A 22952-nucleotide genomic window follows, 5' to 3' on the forward strand; every position below is an offset into this window, starting at 1 on the left:
TGCCTTAGTCTCCCTTGAGGTTATGGTTCATGGGGCTTTTGTCCTCAGTGGTGGGTAAATGGGGACCTTACACAGTGGCCAGAAGTGGCTTTCGACTTATGTGTTCAAGGTTGATACTTTATGGATACTCTGGAGACAGCACTCCAGTGACACTTGAGTGCTTCTGCCTCATCACTCCCACAGTCTCACTTCCACAGATCTTTGGGAGAAAAAAAAAACTGAGTGTTCAGTGGACACATAATATCTATGTGTTTGAATATTAAGAACAATCTATGCATATCTCTGTGACCTTGGACATCGGACTCTCAGTTTTCCCAAGCTCGCAAGTTCTCAGGGTGCCCTGAACCTGTGTCTGATGCCACGTGTACCCGTGTGAAAGGCTGGTAACCGTCCCTGTCTTGGCCCCTCTGCAGCAGTTACATGGGAACAACATCCACTTCACTGATGGCTATGAGATCAAGGAAGACATCGGGGTGGGCTCCTACTCAGTGTGCAAGCGGTGTGTGCACAAAGCCACAGATGCTGAGTATGCCGTGAAGGTAAGCTTAAGGAGAGGCTGATGTACTGTGACCCAGCTGGGTAGCAACTCCAGCAGAAATGTGGGTGCTGAGCAGGCTCCCTCCAGCTGCAGCTTCTAAGGTGTGATGTGATAGATTTCAGTTTATTTTGATATGAATTCACCCATTTAAAAATTATTTTTCAAGCTGGGTATGGTGGCACACAGTCCCAACCAAAGCTCTGAGTGTCCCAGATGAGCCTGGCCTATGTAGCAAGATCCTATCTCAAAGGGCCAAAAAATTCTTTTCAAATCATAAATATTTCAGTTATGTCCAACATGAGACCATTCATCTTTAGCAACTGAGTATAACATAGGCCAAGAATAACAGTCCCAGAACCCAGTATCCAAGAAGATAGGATTAGATAAACAGGCAGAGCATTTATCAAAGGAAGGAAAATGCGGGGAGTAGGGAGGAGGAAGGAAAAAAAGATATAGCCATGGAAAACCGATCCAAGAGGTACATAGAAATATAGAATAAAGGAGAGAGCTCAGGCGTTACTCCAGCCACCCAAACCAGTATATAGTATACACTGCCACCTGTAATCCAATATGCCAAGCTCTACATAGCAGATTTCAGCTCTGTACCTGTTGCTAGATTAAATATCGGACCTAAGAATCCAAAATGCCAATTTTTAGGGTTTTCTATAAAGCTTTTCTTCTGAAGTCAGAGTGTGGCGTACACAAATGCACACATCGTACATCCTCTCTGCACAACTGAGACAATAGCCTTCACAACTTGTCCTGACACTGGAGAGATACAGGGCTTGGAGGGATTGCTCAGTGGGTAGAACACTTGCTGCAGGACATGTGGGCCTGACTTCAAATCTCCACAACCTACATGAAACCTGGTGAGATGGGAGGCAGAGTCAAGGAGAATTCCCAGGATGGATTGGGCCAACTAGCCTGTGCTGAGGTGAACAATGGCAAGAGACTATTTCAGACAAGGTCAGAGGAGAGGCCTGAGGTTGTTCTCTGACTGCCATATCTGTGAGGTGGCACGTATGTACCCACGTGTACACATATACATATATACTCACATATACACACATGTACATGCACACACACATACACACAAAAAAGACTTAAGAGAGAGACAAAGTCCAAGCCTGTGCCACCATGACATGGACCATGCCAGCTCCACTTGTCATGTTTCACTGGCCCTGCTCTTTAGAATGTAGGGAGAAGTGGATCTGGCCAGTAAGGCAAGACACAACAGGAGCTGTTTCCATCCACTGTGATTTTCCAGGCTCTGAAAAGGGGTGCTCAGTACAAAGACTGCACGAGGGTGCATCCAGTGCTGTTTCATATGTATGTATGTATGTATGTATGTATGTATGTATGTGTGTATTTATTATATCTAAGTACACAGTAACTATCTTCAGATGCACCAGAAAAGGGCATCAGATCTCATTACAAGATGGTTGTGAGCCACCATATGGTTGCTGGGATTTGAACTCAGAACCTTTGGAAGAGCAGTCAGTGCTCTTAACCGCTGAGCCATCTCTCCAGCTCCCCAGTGCCGTTTCTTGACATCAAACATTTCTCAGAAGCATATTCTCTAGAGAATGTGCATCTTCGTGGGCCATCTGCCCCAGGTTTCTCAGGCTGTGAGAGCATTCATCAGCCTGGAAAACAAAACAAAACAAACAAACAAAAAACAAAGCAAAACCAAAAAGGAAACCCACCAGCCAAACATCTCAGGGATCTGTGGTCTCTTGACAAACTGACTTTTGATTTCTCAGATATTAGTGTTTAAACATAGAAGGGTTAACTTAGGGCTCTCCTGATGAGCTCTCACCATTCTGCCTGCCCGTGAAGGGGAGGATTGAGGGGGAAAGTGCGATGAGAAAACTTCCTGGAGTCCTTGATGTGATGGTAGTGAGAGTAGGTGCTTGGAGACACAGCAGGGTCACCAGCTGGTGTCATGGAGCAGCCGCCTCTGTGGCATAGATGGCGGTCTAGATTGTGCATGGCTGGGGGTTTCCTTAAGACCTGTACCCTGCCTCACCTTGGGACTTTCCAGTGCTTTGTGAGCTTGCATGAGCTTCTTAGTAGTTCTCTGCGTGACTTGTTTCTCACAGAAATTCTTTAGATAGTTTATCTGGAGGCCAGGAGCACTCCTAGAAGGATGCAGGGCTGGCTGCCAAAGAGTGCTAAGAAACACATCTATTGTGTGGCCAGCTCAGCTGACCCAGTGCCCTTCTAGAAATAGCCTGCTACTGTTCAGTGAAATTCTGTGCCCTGCGAATAGGCCCCATGCACAAGAGCAATTGCGTGCTCTCTCTGGTATTCCTGCATCCAGCTCTCATGCAGAGCCATCTGTTACCAGCTTTTTGGGAAGTTAGGATTCTGTCCTCAAAGATCCTTTTGTGGTTTGACTCTGTGGCCCCTCTTTCCAGCCTGTACACCCCAGGAAGAAAAGCTAGGTATTGTGTCTCTAGGTAACAGGGAAGAAATAGCCAGGCTTTCCTGCTTCTCTTTCGAAGCTTTGAAATTTCCTGGACAAAGCAAGTGGTGAGCATGCAGGGACTCCCCTTGTCCTTTCTGAGACTATAGTAGGCCATAATGTACTGAAAAATGCTTAAATTTAACCCTCACTGGAAGGAACATGGAACACCATGGTTTCTTGGCAGGGCTCAGGAGTCCACGTTTCTCTTAGGAGCATGCGCAAGGCATGTGTGGGCGGGAAGCAGTAAGTCCACTTCCGTGAGGGTTGGACCATTACTGAGTTGCTTTTAAAGATGAGAGAGCCAGCAGTCCATCGTTTCCTGCGTCCATAACCACGGTGGATGTCCTCTCCGGTGAGCAGAGCCTAGGCAGGCCTTTCTGGAGGTCTGTGGACTCAAGAAAGCCGGATGTGTGTTGGGAGTAGACTGAGCTGTAGAAGACGAGAGGTCTGTGCTCACACATTGTAGTGCTTGGTCAGTTGAGAGGAGAGCACTCAGATTTGAAGCTGGACTTCAAATCTGGACCATCTTTGTTCGGCATTCAGAAGATTGTTCACCAGCGAGCACACTGCCTGTGGACTCCTCAATTTCTCCTCCAGGAAGCCAGCTGCCTTGCGTCTTTGCTTCTCTGACACATCTTTTCTCGCTGGTCACAGAACAAGAAGCCTCAACACACATGGAATACATCCCTGGCCTGGCCTGTCCCCTTGTATACTCACACGTACACATGCAGCTTCAGGCACTGACACCACTTTACTTTGCAACCCCCTCCTGTGGCTGAGAAGTTTTTTGGGGAAACATATGACCCTGGTCAGTGGCAGGCACGTTTTCCTTAGGAGGCAGCAGCTGCACCTCTCAGCCCCACATTTGCTGTTATTAAATGCGTGTAGTTTGTATCAGAATAAAAACAGAAACCCTTGCTGCCAAGCCTGATGACCTGAGTTCCAGGACCCACGTGGTGGAAGGAGGTGACCAACTCTAGCAAGCTGTCATGTGATCATTGCGTGTGCCCCGTGATCTGTGCTGTGCCTACCTCCCCCCCCCACACACACATACACAACTGAAGAAATAGATGAAAGTTTAAATATTAAAGAGCCTTAAAGCCATTCCAAAGTGTGTGTCACCCTGTCCTCTTAAAGCGTTTAAAGCAGTTTATTTAGACATTTTTGCTGCCATTCCATCCTTCTCCCTCTGGAACCTTCTCTTCTTCCCAGGAAGTCTCCCTCCCACTTCCCTGTCTGTTCCACACGTGGCCACTAGGTTCAATTCCATGGTTGAATACATGCGTGGCTATTTACTTGAGCCAGAGCACCATATCTTTGGACCCCACGGATCTTCTTCTCAACAACTCTGACTGCTTCTAGTCCCTGAAAGAGGGCTGGGGCCTCATGGACCTGTGCCTGTCATTGAAGTCTCAGGCTTGTGGGCAGAATGACAGATGTCAACCCCAACAGCCAGTGTTCCCAAGGTGTTTGTGGCTCCCCTGTCAGCAATTGGATGACTGTGTTTGCTTGTATGTCATTCTATTTTTAACTACCACAGAGGATGTGGCCACCACACCCAGGACAGGACAGTCCTCGCTCCCCGTAGGAACCAGAGTTTGGATTCACATCACATCATCCATGTACCACAGCATTTGCATGGCTGCACTCAGTTTCATTCTGTGTATATAATTTGTCAGCCAGAAAGGAAGTGGAATCAAACAGATGCTTGGCCTGGAGATCGTATTTTTAGAAGGACAGATTGGCATGGAAGTTTTAATTTTTTCCTATTGAGAAAGCACCGGAGTTCTGTCTCTGTCATTTGCTTTAATTAATTTTACAGGAGAAAATGTCTGTTAGAGATTTTTTTCAAGTAATTACATGCTCCACTTACCTCACTCCCAACGTAGTATGATCCTTCCCTTTGTTGGAAGGGCAGGAGTGCATCCTGCTTGCCTGGCGGCTCACACTTGGGCCTTCAGACCCACCTGGCAAGTGGCTCAGCATCTGGAAAGAGTACGCTTCAGTGATGGGCCCCAAGAAGCACAGGGAAGGACATAGACAGACACAGAGAAGGAAGATAGACACTTGGGGGAAACGCACACACGGATGGTGGCAAAGACTCGTGTGGGCTAGCAGCAGCCACCAGCAAACATGCTTCACCAGCTAGGAAAAGCTGTCTTCCTGCACCAGCCATTATGGGAGCCGCACTTGGTCCAGGCGTATGCACACCTTGGCTTGGCATCTCTGAAGAGGTTGAGAAGTAGTTGCTGCACAGCACAATCACAGGGAGTTTATCCACGTGCAGTAGGGTCAGCGGCCTGCCGGGCAGGGTACTGCCTGGCCTGTTCCCTTCTGTGCATCTGCTGCCTGGTGAAGCGGAAAGATTCCCTCTTCCTCCCGCCTTTGATTGTGTTGGCTCTGTTATCAAGTTTATGCCTGGAGAGGAGAGCCAAGCAAGAGCATGGTTAGAAGGAAATCCAGCTACATCACTCTCAAAAAACCACCCCCTCCAGAAACTCGCAGCAGAATCTTACATAACCTTCAGCTACACGGCAGCCACCTGAGAGAATACCTCATTCATTGATTATACTTAATGGAGGTGCTTTACAAGTTCCACCAAACAATTAAATGATATTCAGTGTAATATTAATATTATAGCACACAAGTCCATGTTCATGCCCAGGGGGTGCCGTGCTGTAACAGGTTAACCAGAGGGTGCTCTGGTATGCCTCCTAGTTGAACATAGGTTCTTATTATAGTCTTAAGGTCCTAGTCGATGTCAGTGAGATCTTAAGGTCTTTAATAGTGGATTTGTTCACATGTATTTATAACTTTTCATCAGAATTTTTCTCATGACTTACAGGAATGAAACACACTACGGTGAAGAAACAGATCAAGCGTTTGTAGTCCCGGGTGTTTTTAATGATAGTTATGGTATTCTCCCATTTAATATTTTAATAGATAATGGTTTCATGGTTCCAGATTGAAAAGCTATGCTGGAGGAAACCTCAAGGTCTCCCACCATGGCTCCAACTCCTCACTACCCATTTCCTCCTCCTCCATGGGAAGCAGAGGTTATTAAGATTTTCCTCTTTCCTTTCAGGGTTATTTATGCATTCTCAAGGAAATGCATGTGTCCGACTACATTCCCCCTCGGCTTCTAACACAAATGACAGCAAAGGACGCGCCTGTGATGCTCTTCCAACTTGAAGAGTGTCCCTGGCAGTAGACAAAAGCCTTCCTCTTGCTATTCTGCATCCAGCTCCTTTGTGAGGAGACTGGATTGATGTTAGGAGTGGACCCCTTTATCATGAAATGCCTTTGAGAAAAAAAAATACCCATCTGCCACTAAATTGTTTACGCCCATAAATGTATTGCAAAGGGACTATGCTGGGGGTTACCCACAGTAGTTACAGTGGGGAGGCTTTCAAACTAGATGGTGCTAGTGTGCAGGGGCACAGAGTGCTGCCGGGGTTGGAGGGTTATTCCTGAATTTATGAGCTGTTCTCACGATAAGTGCTCTCCATCCCACACACGTGGATCCTCTCTTCCCACCATCTCTTCCCACAAACGTAGGTGGCAGGTCACCCTCGGAGACATCAGAGCCATCAAGTAGCACAGGAACTCCTGTTTCAAAGGCACGTGACATTCATGGCTTCCATTTACAGTACCATATGGAATTAAACAGCTTTAAATGCTATTCCAGTGTACTGCGCAAAATACTGGGCAGGAGGAGAAACCCAGCAAGAATGGGGTGTCCAGTTGGCCTGAGTCGTGGAAATGCACCCTGCTCAGCCTGTCTGGGAGGACCTGCTACTTTACCTCATTTTGTGGCTTGAGAAAGCAGAGGTGCCCAGTGATTGGAGGAGTGGGAACTTAACTGCCCAGGGTTCGGTGGCAGAAATAGACTGTGCTACTTGCTCGTGCCTGGGTGAACTCTCCCTGCCTACCCCGCTGCATCTGGCCTTTTGATACCTTGAGGTTCAATCTGAGGGTTGTCCTCCTCTTTCTTGTGCTATCGGGGATTGTCTTGTACATGCTAGACATTGTACACGTTAGACATTGTACATGCTAGACGCGTGCTCTGCCACCAAGCTACATCCCTAACTACATTCCTCCTTTTCAACTTTTTACTCGGAGGCAGGGTCTCGTTAAGTTGCCCAGTCAGGCCTACAACTTGGTAGCTGGAATTACAGATCTGGCTTCCTCCTTTTAATTGGACTCTTCTTTTCTTTTTCTTTTGGCACATTGGACTCTTTTTGCTAGCTGATGTAGGAGAGACTAGGTCTACATTTCTGAGTAGCTTTAAGTGATCTCTGTTGAGTACTATGGGGTTGGAGGCAGCTGTGCTGTGGCTCTCTGGAGCCTCAAGTTTGTAATCTGCAATGGTCCATCAAAGCCAGAAGCAAACCTCTCACGGCTACCTGCTGTGTGTCCTTCAGATCATCGACAAGAGCAAAAGGGATCCCTCAGAGGAGATTGAGATCCTCCTGCGCTATGGACAGCACCCCAACATCATCACCCTAAAAGATGTGAGTACTGCTGTGTGTATCAGCCCCTCCTTAGCCTTGTGCTTCAACTGACACATAGTACACGGTCTCTCAAGTTGCCCCTCTTTGATGTGCCCAGGATCACATGTATTTGACACTTTTGCCCAGGAGTCTCTGATGCTTTGGTGGCAATCCTAACTTGGGTGCATACACACGTAGAACTGGGTGTATGCATACTCCTGGATAGTCCCCCATTCTCCCTAAGCTTGCCATGTACAAACATGAAATGACCCATCTGTGTGCATAAGAATAGGAGTGTTATTCCTTGTCACTGAGTTACTCCTGGCTGACAGATGCAGAAGGGCGAGGGTAGCAGGTCCCACCAAGCCCTGGATGTGGATATTTTTATAACCTCCTTTGGGCCTTCCAGGATGAGGGAATTGGAGCAGGAGTCAGCCACATCAAGCCCGTATGCAAGGCCATTCTACCCCATGAAGCCTCAAGTGCAGCTATGGGTTTGGGGAGAGAAGAAAGTTCCTCTTCTTATCCTTACCTCTTGGAGTAACCCCTGGTACTACCTCAGTGTCCCTTGGGCAGCAGCTCACAGAATAGAGTTCAATGCCAGGAGATGGAGGCAATGAATGCCGCATATTCAAAAGCTTTGGAGCCAGCTCCATCTCCTGGGAATCTCAGATACCTCTCTGCACGAGTGTGTTGCTCTGACTCTGCATTCCTGGTTTATGTGTAAGATTCAGAACCCAAACCAGCTCCTCCATACACTCAGAGCTCCCTTCTGCACTGTCGGAAGCAAGCAGCCCAGGTCTGAGACAGCATCATCTTCCCACCTTCAAAATAGAACAGTGGATTCGTAAGCCCAAAACAGACAGCAGAGTTAACTTCACACCTTTTACACGGGTCAAAGTCAGGTAAATTATTTTAGTAGCTTGCTGTAGAAATTTGTTGATTAAATTATTATCACTGAGATATAAATAAGCATTTAGGCCTGCCACCTCATTTACACTGTTCTCAGAGCTTGGGCATCCTTGGGCTCACATGTCTGTGGTGACTGGGATACGTGTATGATCTCCATGTATACAAGGGAGATACACATGTGATCTCTGTATGTACAGGAGACAAAAGTAGCCAGAGTTTACATTTTGTTTTTTATTTTTAAACCGAGTTTAAAGCTAGTGCAGGCAAAATCTGTGTCTTTCTTAGAGCCATGTCCCATCCCCCGCAGACCTACAGGGCTTGACCTCTGAAACTCCGTGCATAATGATAGTTGAGAAACAGTGTCCCTGGGGACTGCTGTCGCTGCTGTCATATTTCTCTGAGTGCCTACCACTCAGAGACTGGCAGTATCCCTAAACGGCATAGCCCAGCCAAGCAACCTTTCTCCACCCCTGTGCATCCTATGGCCTAGCCTGCTCCTTCCCCAAGAGGTCAAAGCTGAAACCTTCCTAAGAAGAGTCACTCCTGTGTGACTGGAATGGCTACTCACCTGCTGGCAGTCATCAAACAACTTGATCTTCCTCCTAGGGCACCAGCCCCCAGCTTCTCTCTGACACCCCTATTTGGAGCCCTTGTTCCTGCCTGCATAAGGCCCTGAGGAGGGCAGCCATGGTGCCATACAGGCAGCTGAGGTTTTGTGCACTTCTCCTTGGCTTCCAGGTCTACGATGATGGCAAATACGTATACCTGGTGATGGAGCTCATGCGAGGTGGGGAGCTGCTGGACCGTATCCTCCGTCAGCGGTGCTTTTCAGAGCGCGAGGCCAGTGATGTGCTCTATACCATCGCCAGGACCATGGACTACCTGCACTCCCAAGGGGTAAGGCCAGGCCAAGGTGCCATAGCCTGAAGGAACAAGACATGGCCTAGGCGGGGCTACCTGAACTCCCATTGGCAAGACACAGGCCAGGACGGTGGACCAGCCTGTGGACACAGCTGGCCCTAGTCTGCTTTATGAGGAATTCTGAGAAGGAAGGAAGGACCACAGGGGAGGGTAGAGGTGAAGATTGGAGGGAAGGGTGGAAGGAAAGATAGGGAGGTACAGGGTGGTGTGAAGGATGGGGGAAGGATGAAAGAGATGATAGCCACACAGGATGGAAGGAAGGATGAAGGAGAAGCAGGTGGGCAGCAGGTGACTTAATAGGAAGGTAGATGCAAGACCATGGAGTTACCAAGCTGTAGATGCAGGAGTGGGACACCTTTATAAACTGACACCTTGCCTGCAGGCAAAGAGAAGGGCAAGGCTTTCCTGTACCCTCTTCAACTCCATCAGCTCTAAAGAGTCAACGTACCCAAGTGATACACATTTGCCATGATGTGGTCTCCAATCTTTTATGGGTCCAAAGTCATTTGAACACTTGGTACATACAGGAATCAAGTTAATAAATTGTGTGAACCAGTTTTTGCAAAGAAAATTTGATGCTCTGTCCTTGATAAAGAGAGACTTAGAATTTTCATTCCTTTTGATACATAAAGCTAAACAGAAAGGGTAACAGTTGGCCCTGGCCCAGGCCACTCCAAGCTCTTCATGAACTCACTTCTGAAGCCTGGGCCATGTACTTTGTATGTCTTAGAAGACCAAGCACAGGTTGGTTAAGGACCCACCAGGGCTGCACTGCAGAACTCAGGCCACATTCTAAGTCTCAAAGACGGAGCCTAGCAAGATATACTTTCTACATCTTTTCCTCCTCCCTCCCTCACCTCCATCCTTCCCACATCCTTTCCTCTGTCCTTCTCTCCTTCATCCTTCCTTCCATCCTGTGTGACTATCATCTCCTTCATCCTTCCCCATCCTTCACTCCACCCTGTACCTCCCCATCTTTCCTCCCACCCTTCCCCCCATTCTTCATCTCCACCCTCCCCTGTGGTCCTTCCTTCCTTCTCAGAATTCCTCATAAAGCAGACTCGGGCCAGCTGTGTCCACAGGCTTGCCAGATCTTCCCAGAGGTCCACAGTGGGTCCTCTTTGTGTGGCTTCCTTGAGATCCAGAAGTTCTACAACAGCTTCCCAATAGCCAAATTCTAACAGTATCTTGAGTGTGAGTTCCCCAGACATTCCTCTGCTTAATGAGGGAAGTAAGGGATGGAGACAAGTTCTCCACTCTCCTATGGCTTGCCATCAGTGTCCGGAAGTCAGGCCTGGTTGCCTAAGTGTGTCACTTCAATCTTCCTAGCAGAGCCTGTCATTGCTCCACAAAAGGACAGTTGGGATGTTCAGGTTCCAAGCCTCATGATGGCACACCACATGTCTGCACAGGGCCCTTCTGTCTCTTCAGAAGGCCCTTACTTTGCATCCTAAATAGCTTCTTTGTTTTGAGGGATTGCTGGCCCTTCTGTTGTGGCGGCTGTCACTGTAACAGAGGGACATACTTGAAGTGTGTGCCTCGGATGGTGCAGGTGCAGTCTGTGTTGCCCTGAGCCCCTTCCTCTGCTGCCAGGAGTCAGTACGCCTGTGACAGCAACTCACCAGTGATCCAGGCACCTGTGACAAGTGGCTCATGCCTGGGATGCCCCAAAATCCCCTGAGTGAACATAAAACCCGGGAACCTTTTCATCTCTGTAGCCAGAGCTGCCCGCCACAGGCCCTTGTGTGGCATAGTGCCAGCAGCTGCTCCGATGTAAGCTTGTGTTTATTCAGTCATGTAGTCCTTCTGTGTGAAGGCAAACACTCAGCCTTCACCAGGCTCCATGGCTCCAAAGTGGCCAGCATGGGTGAGTGAGACATGGTGGCCCCTCAGAAGAACACAAGACTTTTCCTCCTGCCCTGGTAATCAGTTCCCAGGTAGCCCTCGCCTCCCGTAAACCCTCCTTTTCTCTGCCCCTCAGCTTTGACTAATGCTTTCTGCCTTCCAGGTTGTCCATCGGGACCTGAAACCAAGTAACATTCTGTACATGGATGAGTCTGGAAACCCCGAATCTATCCGCATCTGTGACTTTGGGTTTGCCAAACAGCTGCGAGCGGAGAATGGGCTGCTCATGACCCCCTGCTATACTGCAAACTTTGTGGCTCCTGAGGTATCTAGTCCCCCAAGCCCAGGGAAGGCAGATTTGCCAGGCTGAGGAAAGCAGCCTCTCTTGTTACCAGAGCAACTAGAGAGCTCTGGCCACTAAGCAAACACACTGGGCTCAGCAGAGTCCTCAAGAGATGAAGACAGACCTGCTGTGGAGGGAGGAGAGTGCGAGCGAGCACAGCGGCTCTGGAACCAGCCAGTCCTACTCAAGCACCCCGAGCATTTTATTTTCCATTGGAAAAACTTAAATAGTACTGGTGCACTGTGGTTCTTGTATAGAGCGGTGATTTCCAACTTTCCTGATGTTGTGACCCCTTAAAGCAGCTCCTCATTAGATGGTAACCCCCAACCATGACATTATTTTGTTATCACTTCATAACTGTTTTTGCTAGTTATGAATCATATTGTAAATATCTGTGTTTTCTGATGGTCTCAAGTGACCCTTGTGAAAGAGTCATTCAGCCCCCAAAGGGTCGCAACCCACAGGTTGAGAACCAGTGCTCAAGAGTTTCCTTGATAACAAGTCAGCATCCATCCAGCTTGAAAATCTTGGGGTCCCACAACAGTGTGCAGTTGAATGCTCATGTGTATGCAAGGGACCCACTCTGATCCTCACTCTGAACCTCAAAGTTCAGATCCCAGAAGGACACCTTGTCCCTCTTGCCAGTGTCCTAAGGCCAATCCCAATAGGTTCTAGTCACTGTGGTGTGAGGATGAGTCTGGTTGCTTGTGTGAGTTGATGGGGAAGTGGGACCACAGTAGTAGCAGCAAGGGGCTGGTGTGGCTGATGGAGTCAGGAGAGGCTGAGGCATGAAAGGGCATTCGATCCTGTGTGGGGCTTTCTGAGTAGAACAGTCAGATCTGCTCTGAGCCCGAAGGAGGACACTCCTGTGTGATTTTCTGAGAGAGACTCAGCAGATCCAAGTCTAAGAATGACTGATGAGCAGTCTCAAGTTATGCAGGGGCTGCATGTGAGCAGCACTGGTCCCTTTGGACGTGGCTGGTTTGAAGCCCTAATTGTGCCTCTTGTGGGTCTTGTTAATACTGACAGTGTACATGCAAGTACCCCCATCTCATAGATTTAGGAAAGAAAAGCTAATGCAGTATTGACATGACTCTGGGTGCTCACTCAGCCAGGGACTTGGAAGTGTGTACTTCATTCAGCCTATGATACCCATCATGCACCACTGTACATAATGGCAGGAGAGGAGTGGAGAAAGCAGGCCCCTCATTCTTGCCTGGGAAGAAACTGAACACAGAGTTCAGGCCAACACAACAGTTCACAGTGATCCATGACTACAGCCTGGGCTCGTCACCATCACCCAAATATGAACATATCCAGCGATCACTCCAATGTACCTATGTGTGTCGTGATGATGCAGCAGAATTCTTCCATGTTGGTACAGTGACACACACCTGTTGTCCGCTGGAGCTATTTGGAGGCTGAGATAGGAAGGTCAGGGACTCAAGACGGCATGATTAGATCTCATCTCAAAACATAACCCAATGATTCCACTTCTAGGTACACACCCCCAAGAACTAAATATGTCTGTTCACCCTTGTGTATACCAAGATTACTTACAACAGCAACCCAGTTATCCACCACTGGCTGATAAACAAGATATCTGTGTGCACATACCATAATGTTACTCATCCCTTGAAGGCTGGGAATTCCAACTCCTGTCACAGCTTGAATGGATCCTGAGGACAGGGCTCAGAACACAACTCAGTAAAACAAGGCTGTCACAATAGACAGACAGAGGGGGAGGAAGCACTCGGGGTGTAGTTGGTATAGTGCATGTCTAGCATTCATGAAATCCCCAATACCACGTAAACCCCAGCTCTGAAGAGGTGGAGACAGAAGGATGCTAAATAAGGTCATTCCTGTCTATACCGTGGGCTCCGGGCCAACACTGTATGTTTGCACTTACATGGGGTTTCTTACAAAACCAGATTCATAGAGTACATTGAGTGGGGTTGTCAGGGACTGAGCTGGCTGGTAGAGAATTTCTACTTAAGAAGGTCCAAGTTTTAGTCTGGGAAATGGGGTTCTGGAGGATGGCCATGCTGCACTATGAATGTTCATTGAATGGTACCCCTAAACGTGGCACTGACCAACCGAGGAAGGTGGCAAGGTGTTAGGACATATCCTGGCATGAGCTCTGGACTCAGAAAAGAAAGAGACAGACATTGTCCCCTCAGCAGAAAGCACTGGTGTGGAGCTGTGAACTCAGTATATTAATCCTCTCCTCACACAGGTTCACCCCTTTTGCCAATGGCCCAGATGATACCCCCGAGGAGATTCTTGCGAGGATTGGCAAACAAAAGTTCTTAAAACCATGAGTCAGGCAAGGGCTATGCCTCACTCCTCTGTCCCTGTGGGGGCCATGCTACAAGACAGAAAGTTGGACTGCCTAAGCCCAGCAGATGATCCCACCCTGACCAGTTCCCTTTCACTTAGGGAAGTCTACTCTGAAGTGGAGCTGTCCAGTGCAATCCTGACCATGCCTGTTCTTCCTCCAGGTCCTGAAGCGGCAAGGCTACGATGCAGCATGTGATGTCTGGAGCTTGGGAATCCTGCTCTACACCATGCTGGCTGGGTAATGGAGGGCCACCAAGGGTGTTCTTAGCATCAGGTCTGAAGGCTTCACGCCACCTCCCTGGTGTTTGGGTGTAAATAAATACCAAGCCATCTGGGCTAGGGTCAATATCTAAACCCTGCTGCATAATGAAAGGATAAGGATAGTTAGCTATGTGGCCTCCATAAACTCAGCCCACAGACAAAATATGCAGACGTTTTGCTGACCAGCCCACCTTCCCTCTACCATCTGAACCACTCTCTTAAAAGGAACACTAGTCACATCTGGCATGTTCTTCTTCCTGGAAGGTTTGTGCTCATGTGTGCCTGACTTGTGTCAAGATTGTGGACCACGACTATACTTGACATTCATGATGTGACCTTTGTAAGTTCAAGAATTGGTCTGTCCAAGAGCCCAGACGTGGTGGTAGACCAGCCCATGGCGTCCTCAGACTTCACACCCCAGCTTTCTGACACCTGAACTTCTCTGTCCTCATGGAAACCTAATCTTCAGGCAGACCCTTGACCATCCTGGCACCAGGGGGGCCTGGAAGGGCCCAGAAAGGATGCACACTCAGGCTGAGAGAACTTCCATGTCCATCTTGTTGACTTGTGGCACTGACCAACCGAGGAAGGTGGCAAGGTGTTAGGACATATCCTGGCATGAGCTCTGGACTCAGAAAAGAAAGAGACAGACATTGTCCCCTCAGCAGAAAGCACTGGTGTGGAGCTGTGAACTCAGTATATTAATCCTCTCCTCACACAGGTTCACCCCTTTTGCCAATGGCCCAGATGATACCCCCGAGGAGATTCTTGCGAGGATTGGCAGTGGGAAGTACGCCCTTTCTGGGGGAAACTGGGACTCCATATCTGATGCAGCAAAAGTGAGTGTTCTTCCTGGTTTGTATACCTCCTATGCAATCCCTTCTGCAACAGGGATATTGTTCATGAAGAAACTGGAAATGTCACCCGTACAAAACCTTATAAACACGATAGACTTATTCTCAGGGTGATTCATACATTATTTTTTTAATGAAAAGATTTTGATGTTAATGTAAAGTTCTGCAGAGGAAGAACCAATAGAAGATGTAGGCAAACGTAGACATAGGTCAAGAGGGTCAGAGGCGGGCGGTGCTGAAGGAACTGGCTGCTGTGACCAGGCCTACAAGCCTGAAGTTTACAGAGTGACTGGCAGCTAGGGACCCTGAAAAAGAGGTGGTCTTGCAGAGTAAATGCAGAGCCCTCTGCTGCCAAAGTGTCTCCTCTTTAGAGATGTTTCCAGGTGACCACCCTAAATGTACTGTAAAGTCACTGAATTCGGTTACCAGCTTCATTCTTCTGGCCATCGGACTCTAGTCTGCTATCACCCACTTATGGTCTAGTAAAATAATATGCTGCTGGGCTGAGGCTGTAGGTCAGTGATCAAGCACCCCTAGTGTTTGCAATCAATATGGTTGTGGAGGTCCTGGTGAAGGTGGTGATGGGGTATGGTGGAAATGCTAGACTTTCCAATGCTGAAAATAAGTACACTGCAGTCTAACCATTAGCAAACTGTGCCAGCATCCCCTCTTCTGTGTCCCTATAAAAGTTATTCAGGAGAAGGCAGGGCTATGGGTCAAGATCTGCTATCACCATTGCTGTGTGACCTTAGGATGGGTCGGAGCAATGGTACTTTATGCAAGGCAGAGGTGACAGGGGGAGATGAGACTGTGGATGATGGTAGAGGTGGCAGCTGGGGTGATGGATAGCTGGGGTCATGGACAGCTGGGGTCATAGACAGATGGGGTGATGAACTAGAAGGGGTTGTCAGTCTAGGGAGATATTGAGTAGGTAGGAGTGCTAGTTTGAATAGCCAACACCCCAAAACAAAAGGTAGGTGTAGCCAAATGTGCAGCTTTAACTCCAGGGCTTGATGAGGAGACAGAAGACTCACTGGAGTTTGCTGGCTGCCAATGTAGTTCCAGGTTCAGTGAGAGACCAGTAAGGAAATAAGACAGAATGAGAAAAATAGGACACCTAACATCCTCCTCTGGCCTCTGTACACATGCATACAGGTGCAGGTACATCTCACACACTATACACACTCCCACATACACACACACCATACACACACCCCTACTTGTCACATACATACAACACACAAACACACACATACATGCACGTATGCACACACACACGTGTGTGTGTGTTGGGGAATTGATGGTGTACAAGGTAGGGTGGTGGCTGAGGTGACAATTTTGAAGTTTACCACTGAGATGGCAATGGAGTGTGGTAAAGAATATGGATGTGGAGGTCCTGGTGAAGGTGGTGATGTAGTATGGTGGAGGGGATAGCGTAAAATATGGTTGTGGAAAATAGAGGTGATGGTGAAGAATATGGTGGGGGGGGGGTGACGATGGGGACATAGTGGAAATCCTAGCAGAACTGATGAATAAGGTAGTGGTGGGAAATGTGGCAAAGGTCATTGGTAAAGGTGATAGTAGAAAGATAGTGGAGGTCCTGGAGGAGGTGATGGTAGTAGATTTGGTGGAGGTGATGGCAGAGGTGATGGTAGTGGATTTGGTGGAGGTCCTGAAGGAGATTATCACCACCAGGTGATATGCTGGTGAGAAAGAAGACAGCTGGTGTTTGGGGAGCACGTCCCATGTGTGTTGAACTCTACCACCCCAGCTGCTCCTTCCCACATACCTACACCTTGTCTCAGATGACTGTGGGAAATGTCTTAGCTTGGGTTCCCACAAACCTTACCCGTGGACAGAGTTCTGGTGCCCTGTCTGAGAAGAGAGTAGGGACGAAAATAAGCCCATGCAACAGTGCATGATCAAGACTGCTGCCAGCCCCTGCTGGTGATGGGGTATGGTGGAGGTGCTAGCCTCTGCTGCCCCTGAGACCTCAGTACCACCTTTCCCACCACTGCATCCTCTCCTGTCCTTCTTCCTTCCCTCACTCACCACACAGCAGAGCCCTCCATCCTCCCATCTCATACAAACCTGCGGGAGCATGGTTTTGAGTTTGCCATAGTTTGGTTTGGAATTGTTCTGTAGTATTAGAAATCAAAGCCAGGGCCTCGTACATGCTGGGCGTGTTAGTGTCTCTGTGCTGTGACCAAAACTCCTGCCATAAACAACTTAGGAAGGATTTATTTCGATCCACAGTTTTGGAGGGCTCAGTCCGTGGTCATTTGTTATGGCAGCAGGAACAGGTGGCAGAGCCAGACAGAAAGCAGAGAGGAGAGACAGGAAGAAGCAGGCAACGAGAAACACCCCTAATAGACCCACTTCCTCCAGGTGGCGCCATCTCCTAAGGTTTCCAGAATCTCCCAGCATAGCACTAACACCTGGGGACCTAGGCTTTACACACAGGAGCCCATGCTTTTCTATTTCAAATGATAGCTCCAGGCAAGTGCTCTGCCGCAGAGATCCCCCCTCCCTGGCCCTGTCAGCATGTGTTTTATCTACATTCTGTGTGTGCTGGAACACCACGTCACAGCGCTGAGACCTTGAGCAGTGTCTCGTTGCTTTCATGCGCTAGGTTTCTCTGTAGAAGGAGACTGCTGGGGTATACCTTGTGTTCGTGGAAGGCAGGCGTTTTCGTTAAAATAGCATTTCAGCAGGTGGTTGTGTCACTTAACATTTGAAATACCTTTACGATAAAATCTTCAGTGAAACATAGACTTCCTATTGCTAAGTCAGTAACCATTGACACTTAAAATACATTCACAACTCACAGACCTAGAAGTTGTGCAACCCAAAATGCAAAGAATCACCCCATAGAGTTGTAGTTGTGTTCTCTACTGGGCCTCCTGTGGCCAGCCTAACACCCCAGTCCTTCTCTCTGAACCCTTCTCAGGACGTCGTGTCCAAGATGCTCCATGTGGACCCACAGCAACGTCTAACGGCAGTTCAAGTGTTGAAGCACCCATGGATCGTGAACAGAGAGTACCTATCCCAAAACCAGCTGAGCAGACAGGATGTCCATCTAGTGAAGGTACCTCGCGGCCAGAGTCCTGAGAGTGGGCATGGGAATCCTGGAGCAAAGCAAGGCAGTGCTTCACCACTGGTGGAAAGAAACTGTAGCATATAAGGTCACAGGTATAGGCACATAAGTGTCACTTTATCACACATGCAGAAATTGTGTTTGAGTGACAGCTGTGGTATAGGGGTGATGTCTGGTTACTGTGGCTGTGCAGCCCTGTGCCCCAGAGCCCTCTATCGGACCAGAAGTCTATAAAAGCCCTCTTTGTGCTCGCAACTCCTGTTTAGAGTAGCTTCCACCTGCCGGGAGGACCCGAGGTCCAGGCTGGACCACCCTTCTAGTAAGTACTCGCAGTCCAAGCCCGGTCTTATTAGAAGGCAGATCCTGGTGGTGTCAACACCAAGATGAGCCTAGCCACCCAGGTTAGTTCACACTGCTTCGGAGTAGCAGAGCCTAAGAATCATTGACAATGAGTTCCTGAGGACCCAGCTGGTCCCAAAACACATCTGCCTTCCTGTCATCAGTAAGATTATCTCATGGTCTTCCCAGGAATTCCACCCCAGTCTTAAACACTTCTAAAGCACAAGCCCCGGTTGAGTCTGGGATGTTGTGGTACTAACCGTCTATCGTGTGTGGGCTGAGTATGCGGTAGGCATTGCAGTATAACTGATACATTCAGTGAACCAGTAATCTTGGAGGAGGGTCTTCCCTGCTTTACGTGGGGGTAAACAGAGGCTCTCAAGGTCCTGCGACTCCAGCTTCCTATTCAAGAGTAGTTGGGCACCGTGCTCACCTGCCCATCTCTCCTCCTACAGGGCGCCATGGCGGCCACCTACTTTGCTCTGAACAGGACCCCACAAGCACCGAGGCTAGAGCCTGTGCTCTCATCTAGCTTGGCCCAACGCAGAGGCATGAAGAGACTCACATCTACCAGGTTGTAGTGGCCAGCCGAGTCTCCAGCCTCAGCCTCCCTGCCCAACATCCTCTCAGGCTTGCAGACACCAGATACAGGTCCTGTTCTTGAGTGACCGTGAGTCCAGCACAAAGATGGATCTGGCCTTGGCTGTCTCTCTGTTTCCTTTGGAGCCCTGGAAAGGGTCCTGCCCAGGATGTCTGAGCCTTGCTGCGCTGACCTCGCCGCCTGCTCTCCTCTCCGACTGAGTGAAACCAAATGAATCTGTCACCTCATAGCACCCTGCTGGAGCCTCCCTGGGCTCGCTCAGGGCTCTCGATGTCTCTATGTCATGGCTGATGCCCAAAGCAGAGCTCTTTTTACCATCCTGATGTCATCTACATGTCCCACTGTCTCTCTAAGAGTGTTAATGCAAAGTCCCTGCCCAGGAGACTGCATAGCCGCTCTGGAAGAGCTGGATGCTCCTGGATGTTCTGGCAACACCAGTGGCCATGTGAAGGCATCCAGCTTAAATGCCTGGTTCTGTCCACAATCACCCAAAGAGTGCCCCTCACCACCCTCCGTTTCACAAGCGAGATGCTGGGTAGCCTCTCCCCGACTCTGTCACTGACTTGGCAGGACGAAAGCAACCAACCTAAAAGTCTGGATGGCTGAGTCTATTTGAGAATCTGATTCATGTTGGGTGAGACAGGAGCCCCAGAAAATTGCCAGGCAAAGCCAGTACTCACTGCACTGCAGCCCTCAAACTCTGTGGCCCCAGGGACAGTGGAGAGAGTGGGGCTCTGCCATTGCTGGGTGTGTTGGCAGCCCTGCACATGTTTGCCTGCTGTGGTATAGCATATTCACTCTCTGCTTTCCTGGGCCACAGAGAATGTTTTCTCCCCTATCCGTTACTGACTGAGCACAGGAGAGACACCTGAGCCCCTTGGCCTCAGAGAGGCAGAAGGTGCCTGGACAAGTTGTCGGTGGGAGTGATGCTCTTTGTAGAAGCCCTGGTCCTATGTTGTATCTTGTGTTTCTGTTCTCTAACCTGTTTTCAGGCTGTGGTCTGTGCAGGGAGCAGGAGTTACACTAACCAGGCTGTCTGTGCGCACTCTTCATGCAGAGTAACTGAGTGAGACCCTTCCCGCATGGCATGCTCCACTCCGCCTGGTCCTAGAAGAGGGACTTGTGTGTCCTACAGTCTCTCAGGGGGCTGCTGAGGATAGGGGACTCAGGTCAGAGGACGCTCCACTGTGGCTCAGGACCTGCCAGTGTGAGAAGCAGCCCCTCTGCCCAGTAGGTGTAGGAGGCGCCTGTTGGTCACAGCAGGCTTGCACTAGGAAGACCACAGGTGGATCACAGCTGTGTCTGCAATTCCTGCCCCAGTGGAATGTTCAGGGCATAATTCCTTTGCTCATTCTAATTATTTCAGACCTCAAAACATAAACGTATTTCACAAGCTTTAATTACTCCACCGGACTCTGTTCTGTTTGAGAATTATAGAATACAGAGTGGGGACAGACCGTGTGCCATTTCCAGTGCCCCTGGGGATGTTTTTCTGCTTTCCCAGTGGATGCTCTGCCCAAGGCTGAGATCACTTTCTTGATAGAAATCTAGAGGGAAAGTATAGTGGGTAGTCTTAGTGATGGATTCTGTCCTCTGGGAAATGAGCAGGAGCTCTGGCACCCTCTGAAGGCCTCTCTGGCATTGCATCCTCACCCCAGCTGCTCACAGCTTCAGGCTGGGTTTGCTTGCAGCTTCAAGTGTACATGTTCTGATGAAAAGAAAGAACAACAGAACACGGAAGGCGTGGCCAAGGAGGCGAGCATAGCCTGTCCCCCTCATGGTCACGTGGTCATGTCATCTCTTTCAGTGATGCCAGGTTACCTGCCTTACACTCAGCCTACTCTCGCCAAAGGGATGGAGGAGACCGTCACACCAAACGTATCCTCCAAGTGTCTGAAAAAGAATGCTGGTTCGGCCTTGCCCTGCTGAGAGTGGAGGACCCCACATTCCCACCCTCACCCAGTACTTGATACTTGAAATCTCTCGTGGAGTCAGCCAGAGGAGCACATGAGGGGATTATTTTAGTCCCTGTTCTTTGAAGTCTTCAGTGACACAGCAGGCTGCTGTCGCATGTAACCCCGTGTACCCAGTGTTTACCTGTCCTGTGACCCAACATGATGAAAGGCCCTGTATTCTCTACACAAATGACTACTTGTGTAGCTTACAGAATTTGTCATGGGAAAGCCCAGACTACATCCTGGGACTCCTTTACCCACCCCCCCCCCAGAGCCCCTTTTGGGCTCTCCCACTGGCAGCTCCTGTCCTGTTTGGGCTGAGAACATGATGAGCGCCCCACTTAAGGAAGTGGGGTGGGGTGCTTGTCAGATTCTCTACCCCAGAGTCAATGGCAGGCAAGCTGTTTAACGTCCCTTGTCCTATGGTTGGAACGTGTGTGACTTTGAACTCCCTGTGTGCACTGATCTTTGAATATTGTTTGGCTTTTTAAGTGAGGATCATCCCGATGGTATCTAATGTCAACAGTATTCTTTGTTAAATGGTGTTCTTCCTTAAGATGCCCTTTGGGATTTCCCCTGCATTGTACTGCTTCTCTCAAGCGCAGGAGGAGATCCACCATAACTCTTCGTTCTCTCTGGCACGTTTTGCCGCCCTTCACCACCTGAAAGGCTGTGAGACACCCGGAGTGGAAAAGGTCTCTGTGGTCCCTACGTGGCAGGGACAGGTGGAAGGGGAAGCCAGCATGGCTCGTCGGTGCGGGTGAAATGTACCTGTCCACCCGACTCCCAACCCCGCGCTGCGTTTACATGCTCAGCAGTTCCGTTTACAGCTCACTCCACGTTCACACTTTCTGTCTGTGTTTGAGACGGGCGGCCACTGTACAGATATTTATTAGGCTTTCAAACTTTCCCATGAGATTTTTTGAATAAACATGGATTTTATGAAGTGTAATAATTTTCTGGAATAATGAGACCCTTTGCGCTTTCTACGTTGCTACTAGTAACAGTTCACGGACCCCTCCCCAGTTCCTCTGTCTCTTCCTCTAAATGCAGGTCACTGTGAACCTCGGCTGCCACTGAACTTCACGGGGAGGAGGCACGACACTGTCCTCTCCAGTTAATAGCCTTGCACGCACACACACATGCACACACTCGTGCGTGCTTATGTGTGCACACATGCATTGGCAATTTGGAGCATCAGGGATCTATCCACTTGAGAATCTTGTGCATTCGCGTATGTACACCTCATGGGGAGATGGATCAGAACACCATTCACTACAATTTCAGAGCAGTGTGTGTGTGTGTGTGTGGGGTTATAAAATGCATACACATGAGTGTATGAGAACATGCACACACATGGGATCATTATGTGTGTACTCTGTTGACAGGTATATGTAGAGAGCTATGAGTTGGGGGCATATTTGCATAAATGCAAGAGTGTGCATGTATATACAGGTATGCTAGCACATTTATATACACACACCTTTAAATGTGTGTAATCTGCTCGTGTGAGATGTGCTCTCCTGTGTTAAGCTGGGAGCATTGACATTATGCTGTGCATCAAAATAGGCGACGAAGAGCTGCCTTGTCCCCTGTCCTCATGGGTCCTTCCTTCCTTAAATTAGGTGGAAATGAACCTATACTGCTAGTCTTTGACTCTTCAGCCTAAGTTCTCAGTTGGTGAATTCCTAGGGCGTTTATGTCAATCGGCAGTTACCTGTGTATCCTCTGCTTACCCTCCTGCACCATGTCCTGCATGTACTACACAAACACAGATGCATGCTTGGCTGTCATAAAAGCCCATGTGCCAGGCTGCCCACCACAGCAGATTTTTCTGACCCTGTTGGAGGTCTGAGCAAGCAGGAACACCAGGGCTCACTAAAGAGATTTCAGCAAGACAAAGTCACAAGTAACCAGTTTCTTCCCCTCAGGGTGTGTTCACAAGAAACATGAAAGACATGGGAACATCACCTGTTCCCCGGG

General features: G+C 48.9%; 1 protein-coding gene across 3 annotated transcripts in view; it reads left to right on the forward strand.

Annotated features, from left to right (window-relative positions):
- The window catches only part of LOC116079208 (ribosomal protein S6 kinase alpha-2), a 234915-nt gene extending 212994 nt beyond the window's left edge, over window positions 1-21921 (forward strand). For all 3 annotated transcript variants that reach the window (XM_031355059.1, XM_031355058.1, XM_031355057.1), the window contains exons 14-21: window positions 414-539; window positions 7433-7522; window positions 9152-9310; window positions 11343-11504; window positions 14024-14100; window positions 14845-14962; window positions 17928-18065; window positions 18869-21921. In XM_031355059.1, the coding sequence (XP_031210919.1) occupies window positions 414-539; window positions 7433-7522; window positions 9152-9310; window positions 11343-11504; window positions 14024-14100; window positions 14845-14962; window positions 17928-18065; window positions 18869-18994 (996 nt within the window). In that variant the 3' untranslated portion in view covers window positions 18995-21921. The remainder of the gene's footprint in view (window positions 1-413; window positions 540-7432; window positions 7523-9151; window positions 9311-11342; window positions 11505-14023; window positions 14101-14844; window positions 14963-17927; window positions 18066-18868) is intronic.
- The last annotated feature ends 1031 nt before the right edge of the window (window positions 21922-22952 follow it).

The sequence above is a fragment of the Mastomys coucha genome, unplaced genomic scaffold (assembly GCF_008632895.1).
Source record: "Mastomys coucha isolate ucsf_1 unplaced genomic scaffold, UCSF_Mcou_1 pScaffold5, whole genome shotgun sequence".
NCBI classification, from domain to species: Eukaryota; Metazoa; Chordata; class Mammalia; order Rodentia; family Muridae; genus Mastomys; species Mastomys coucha.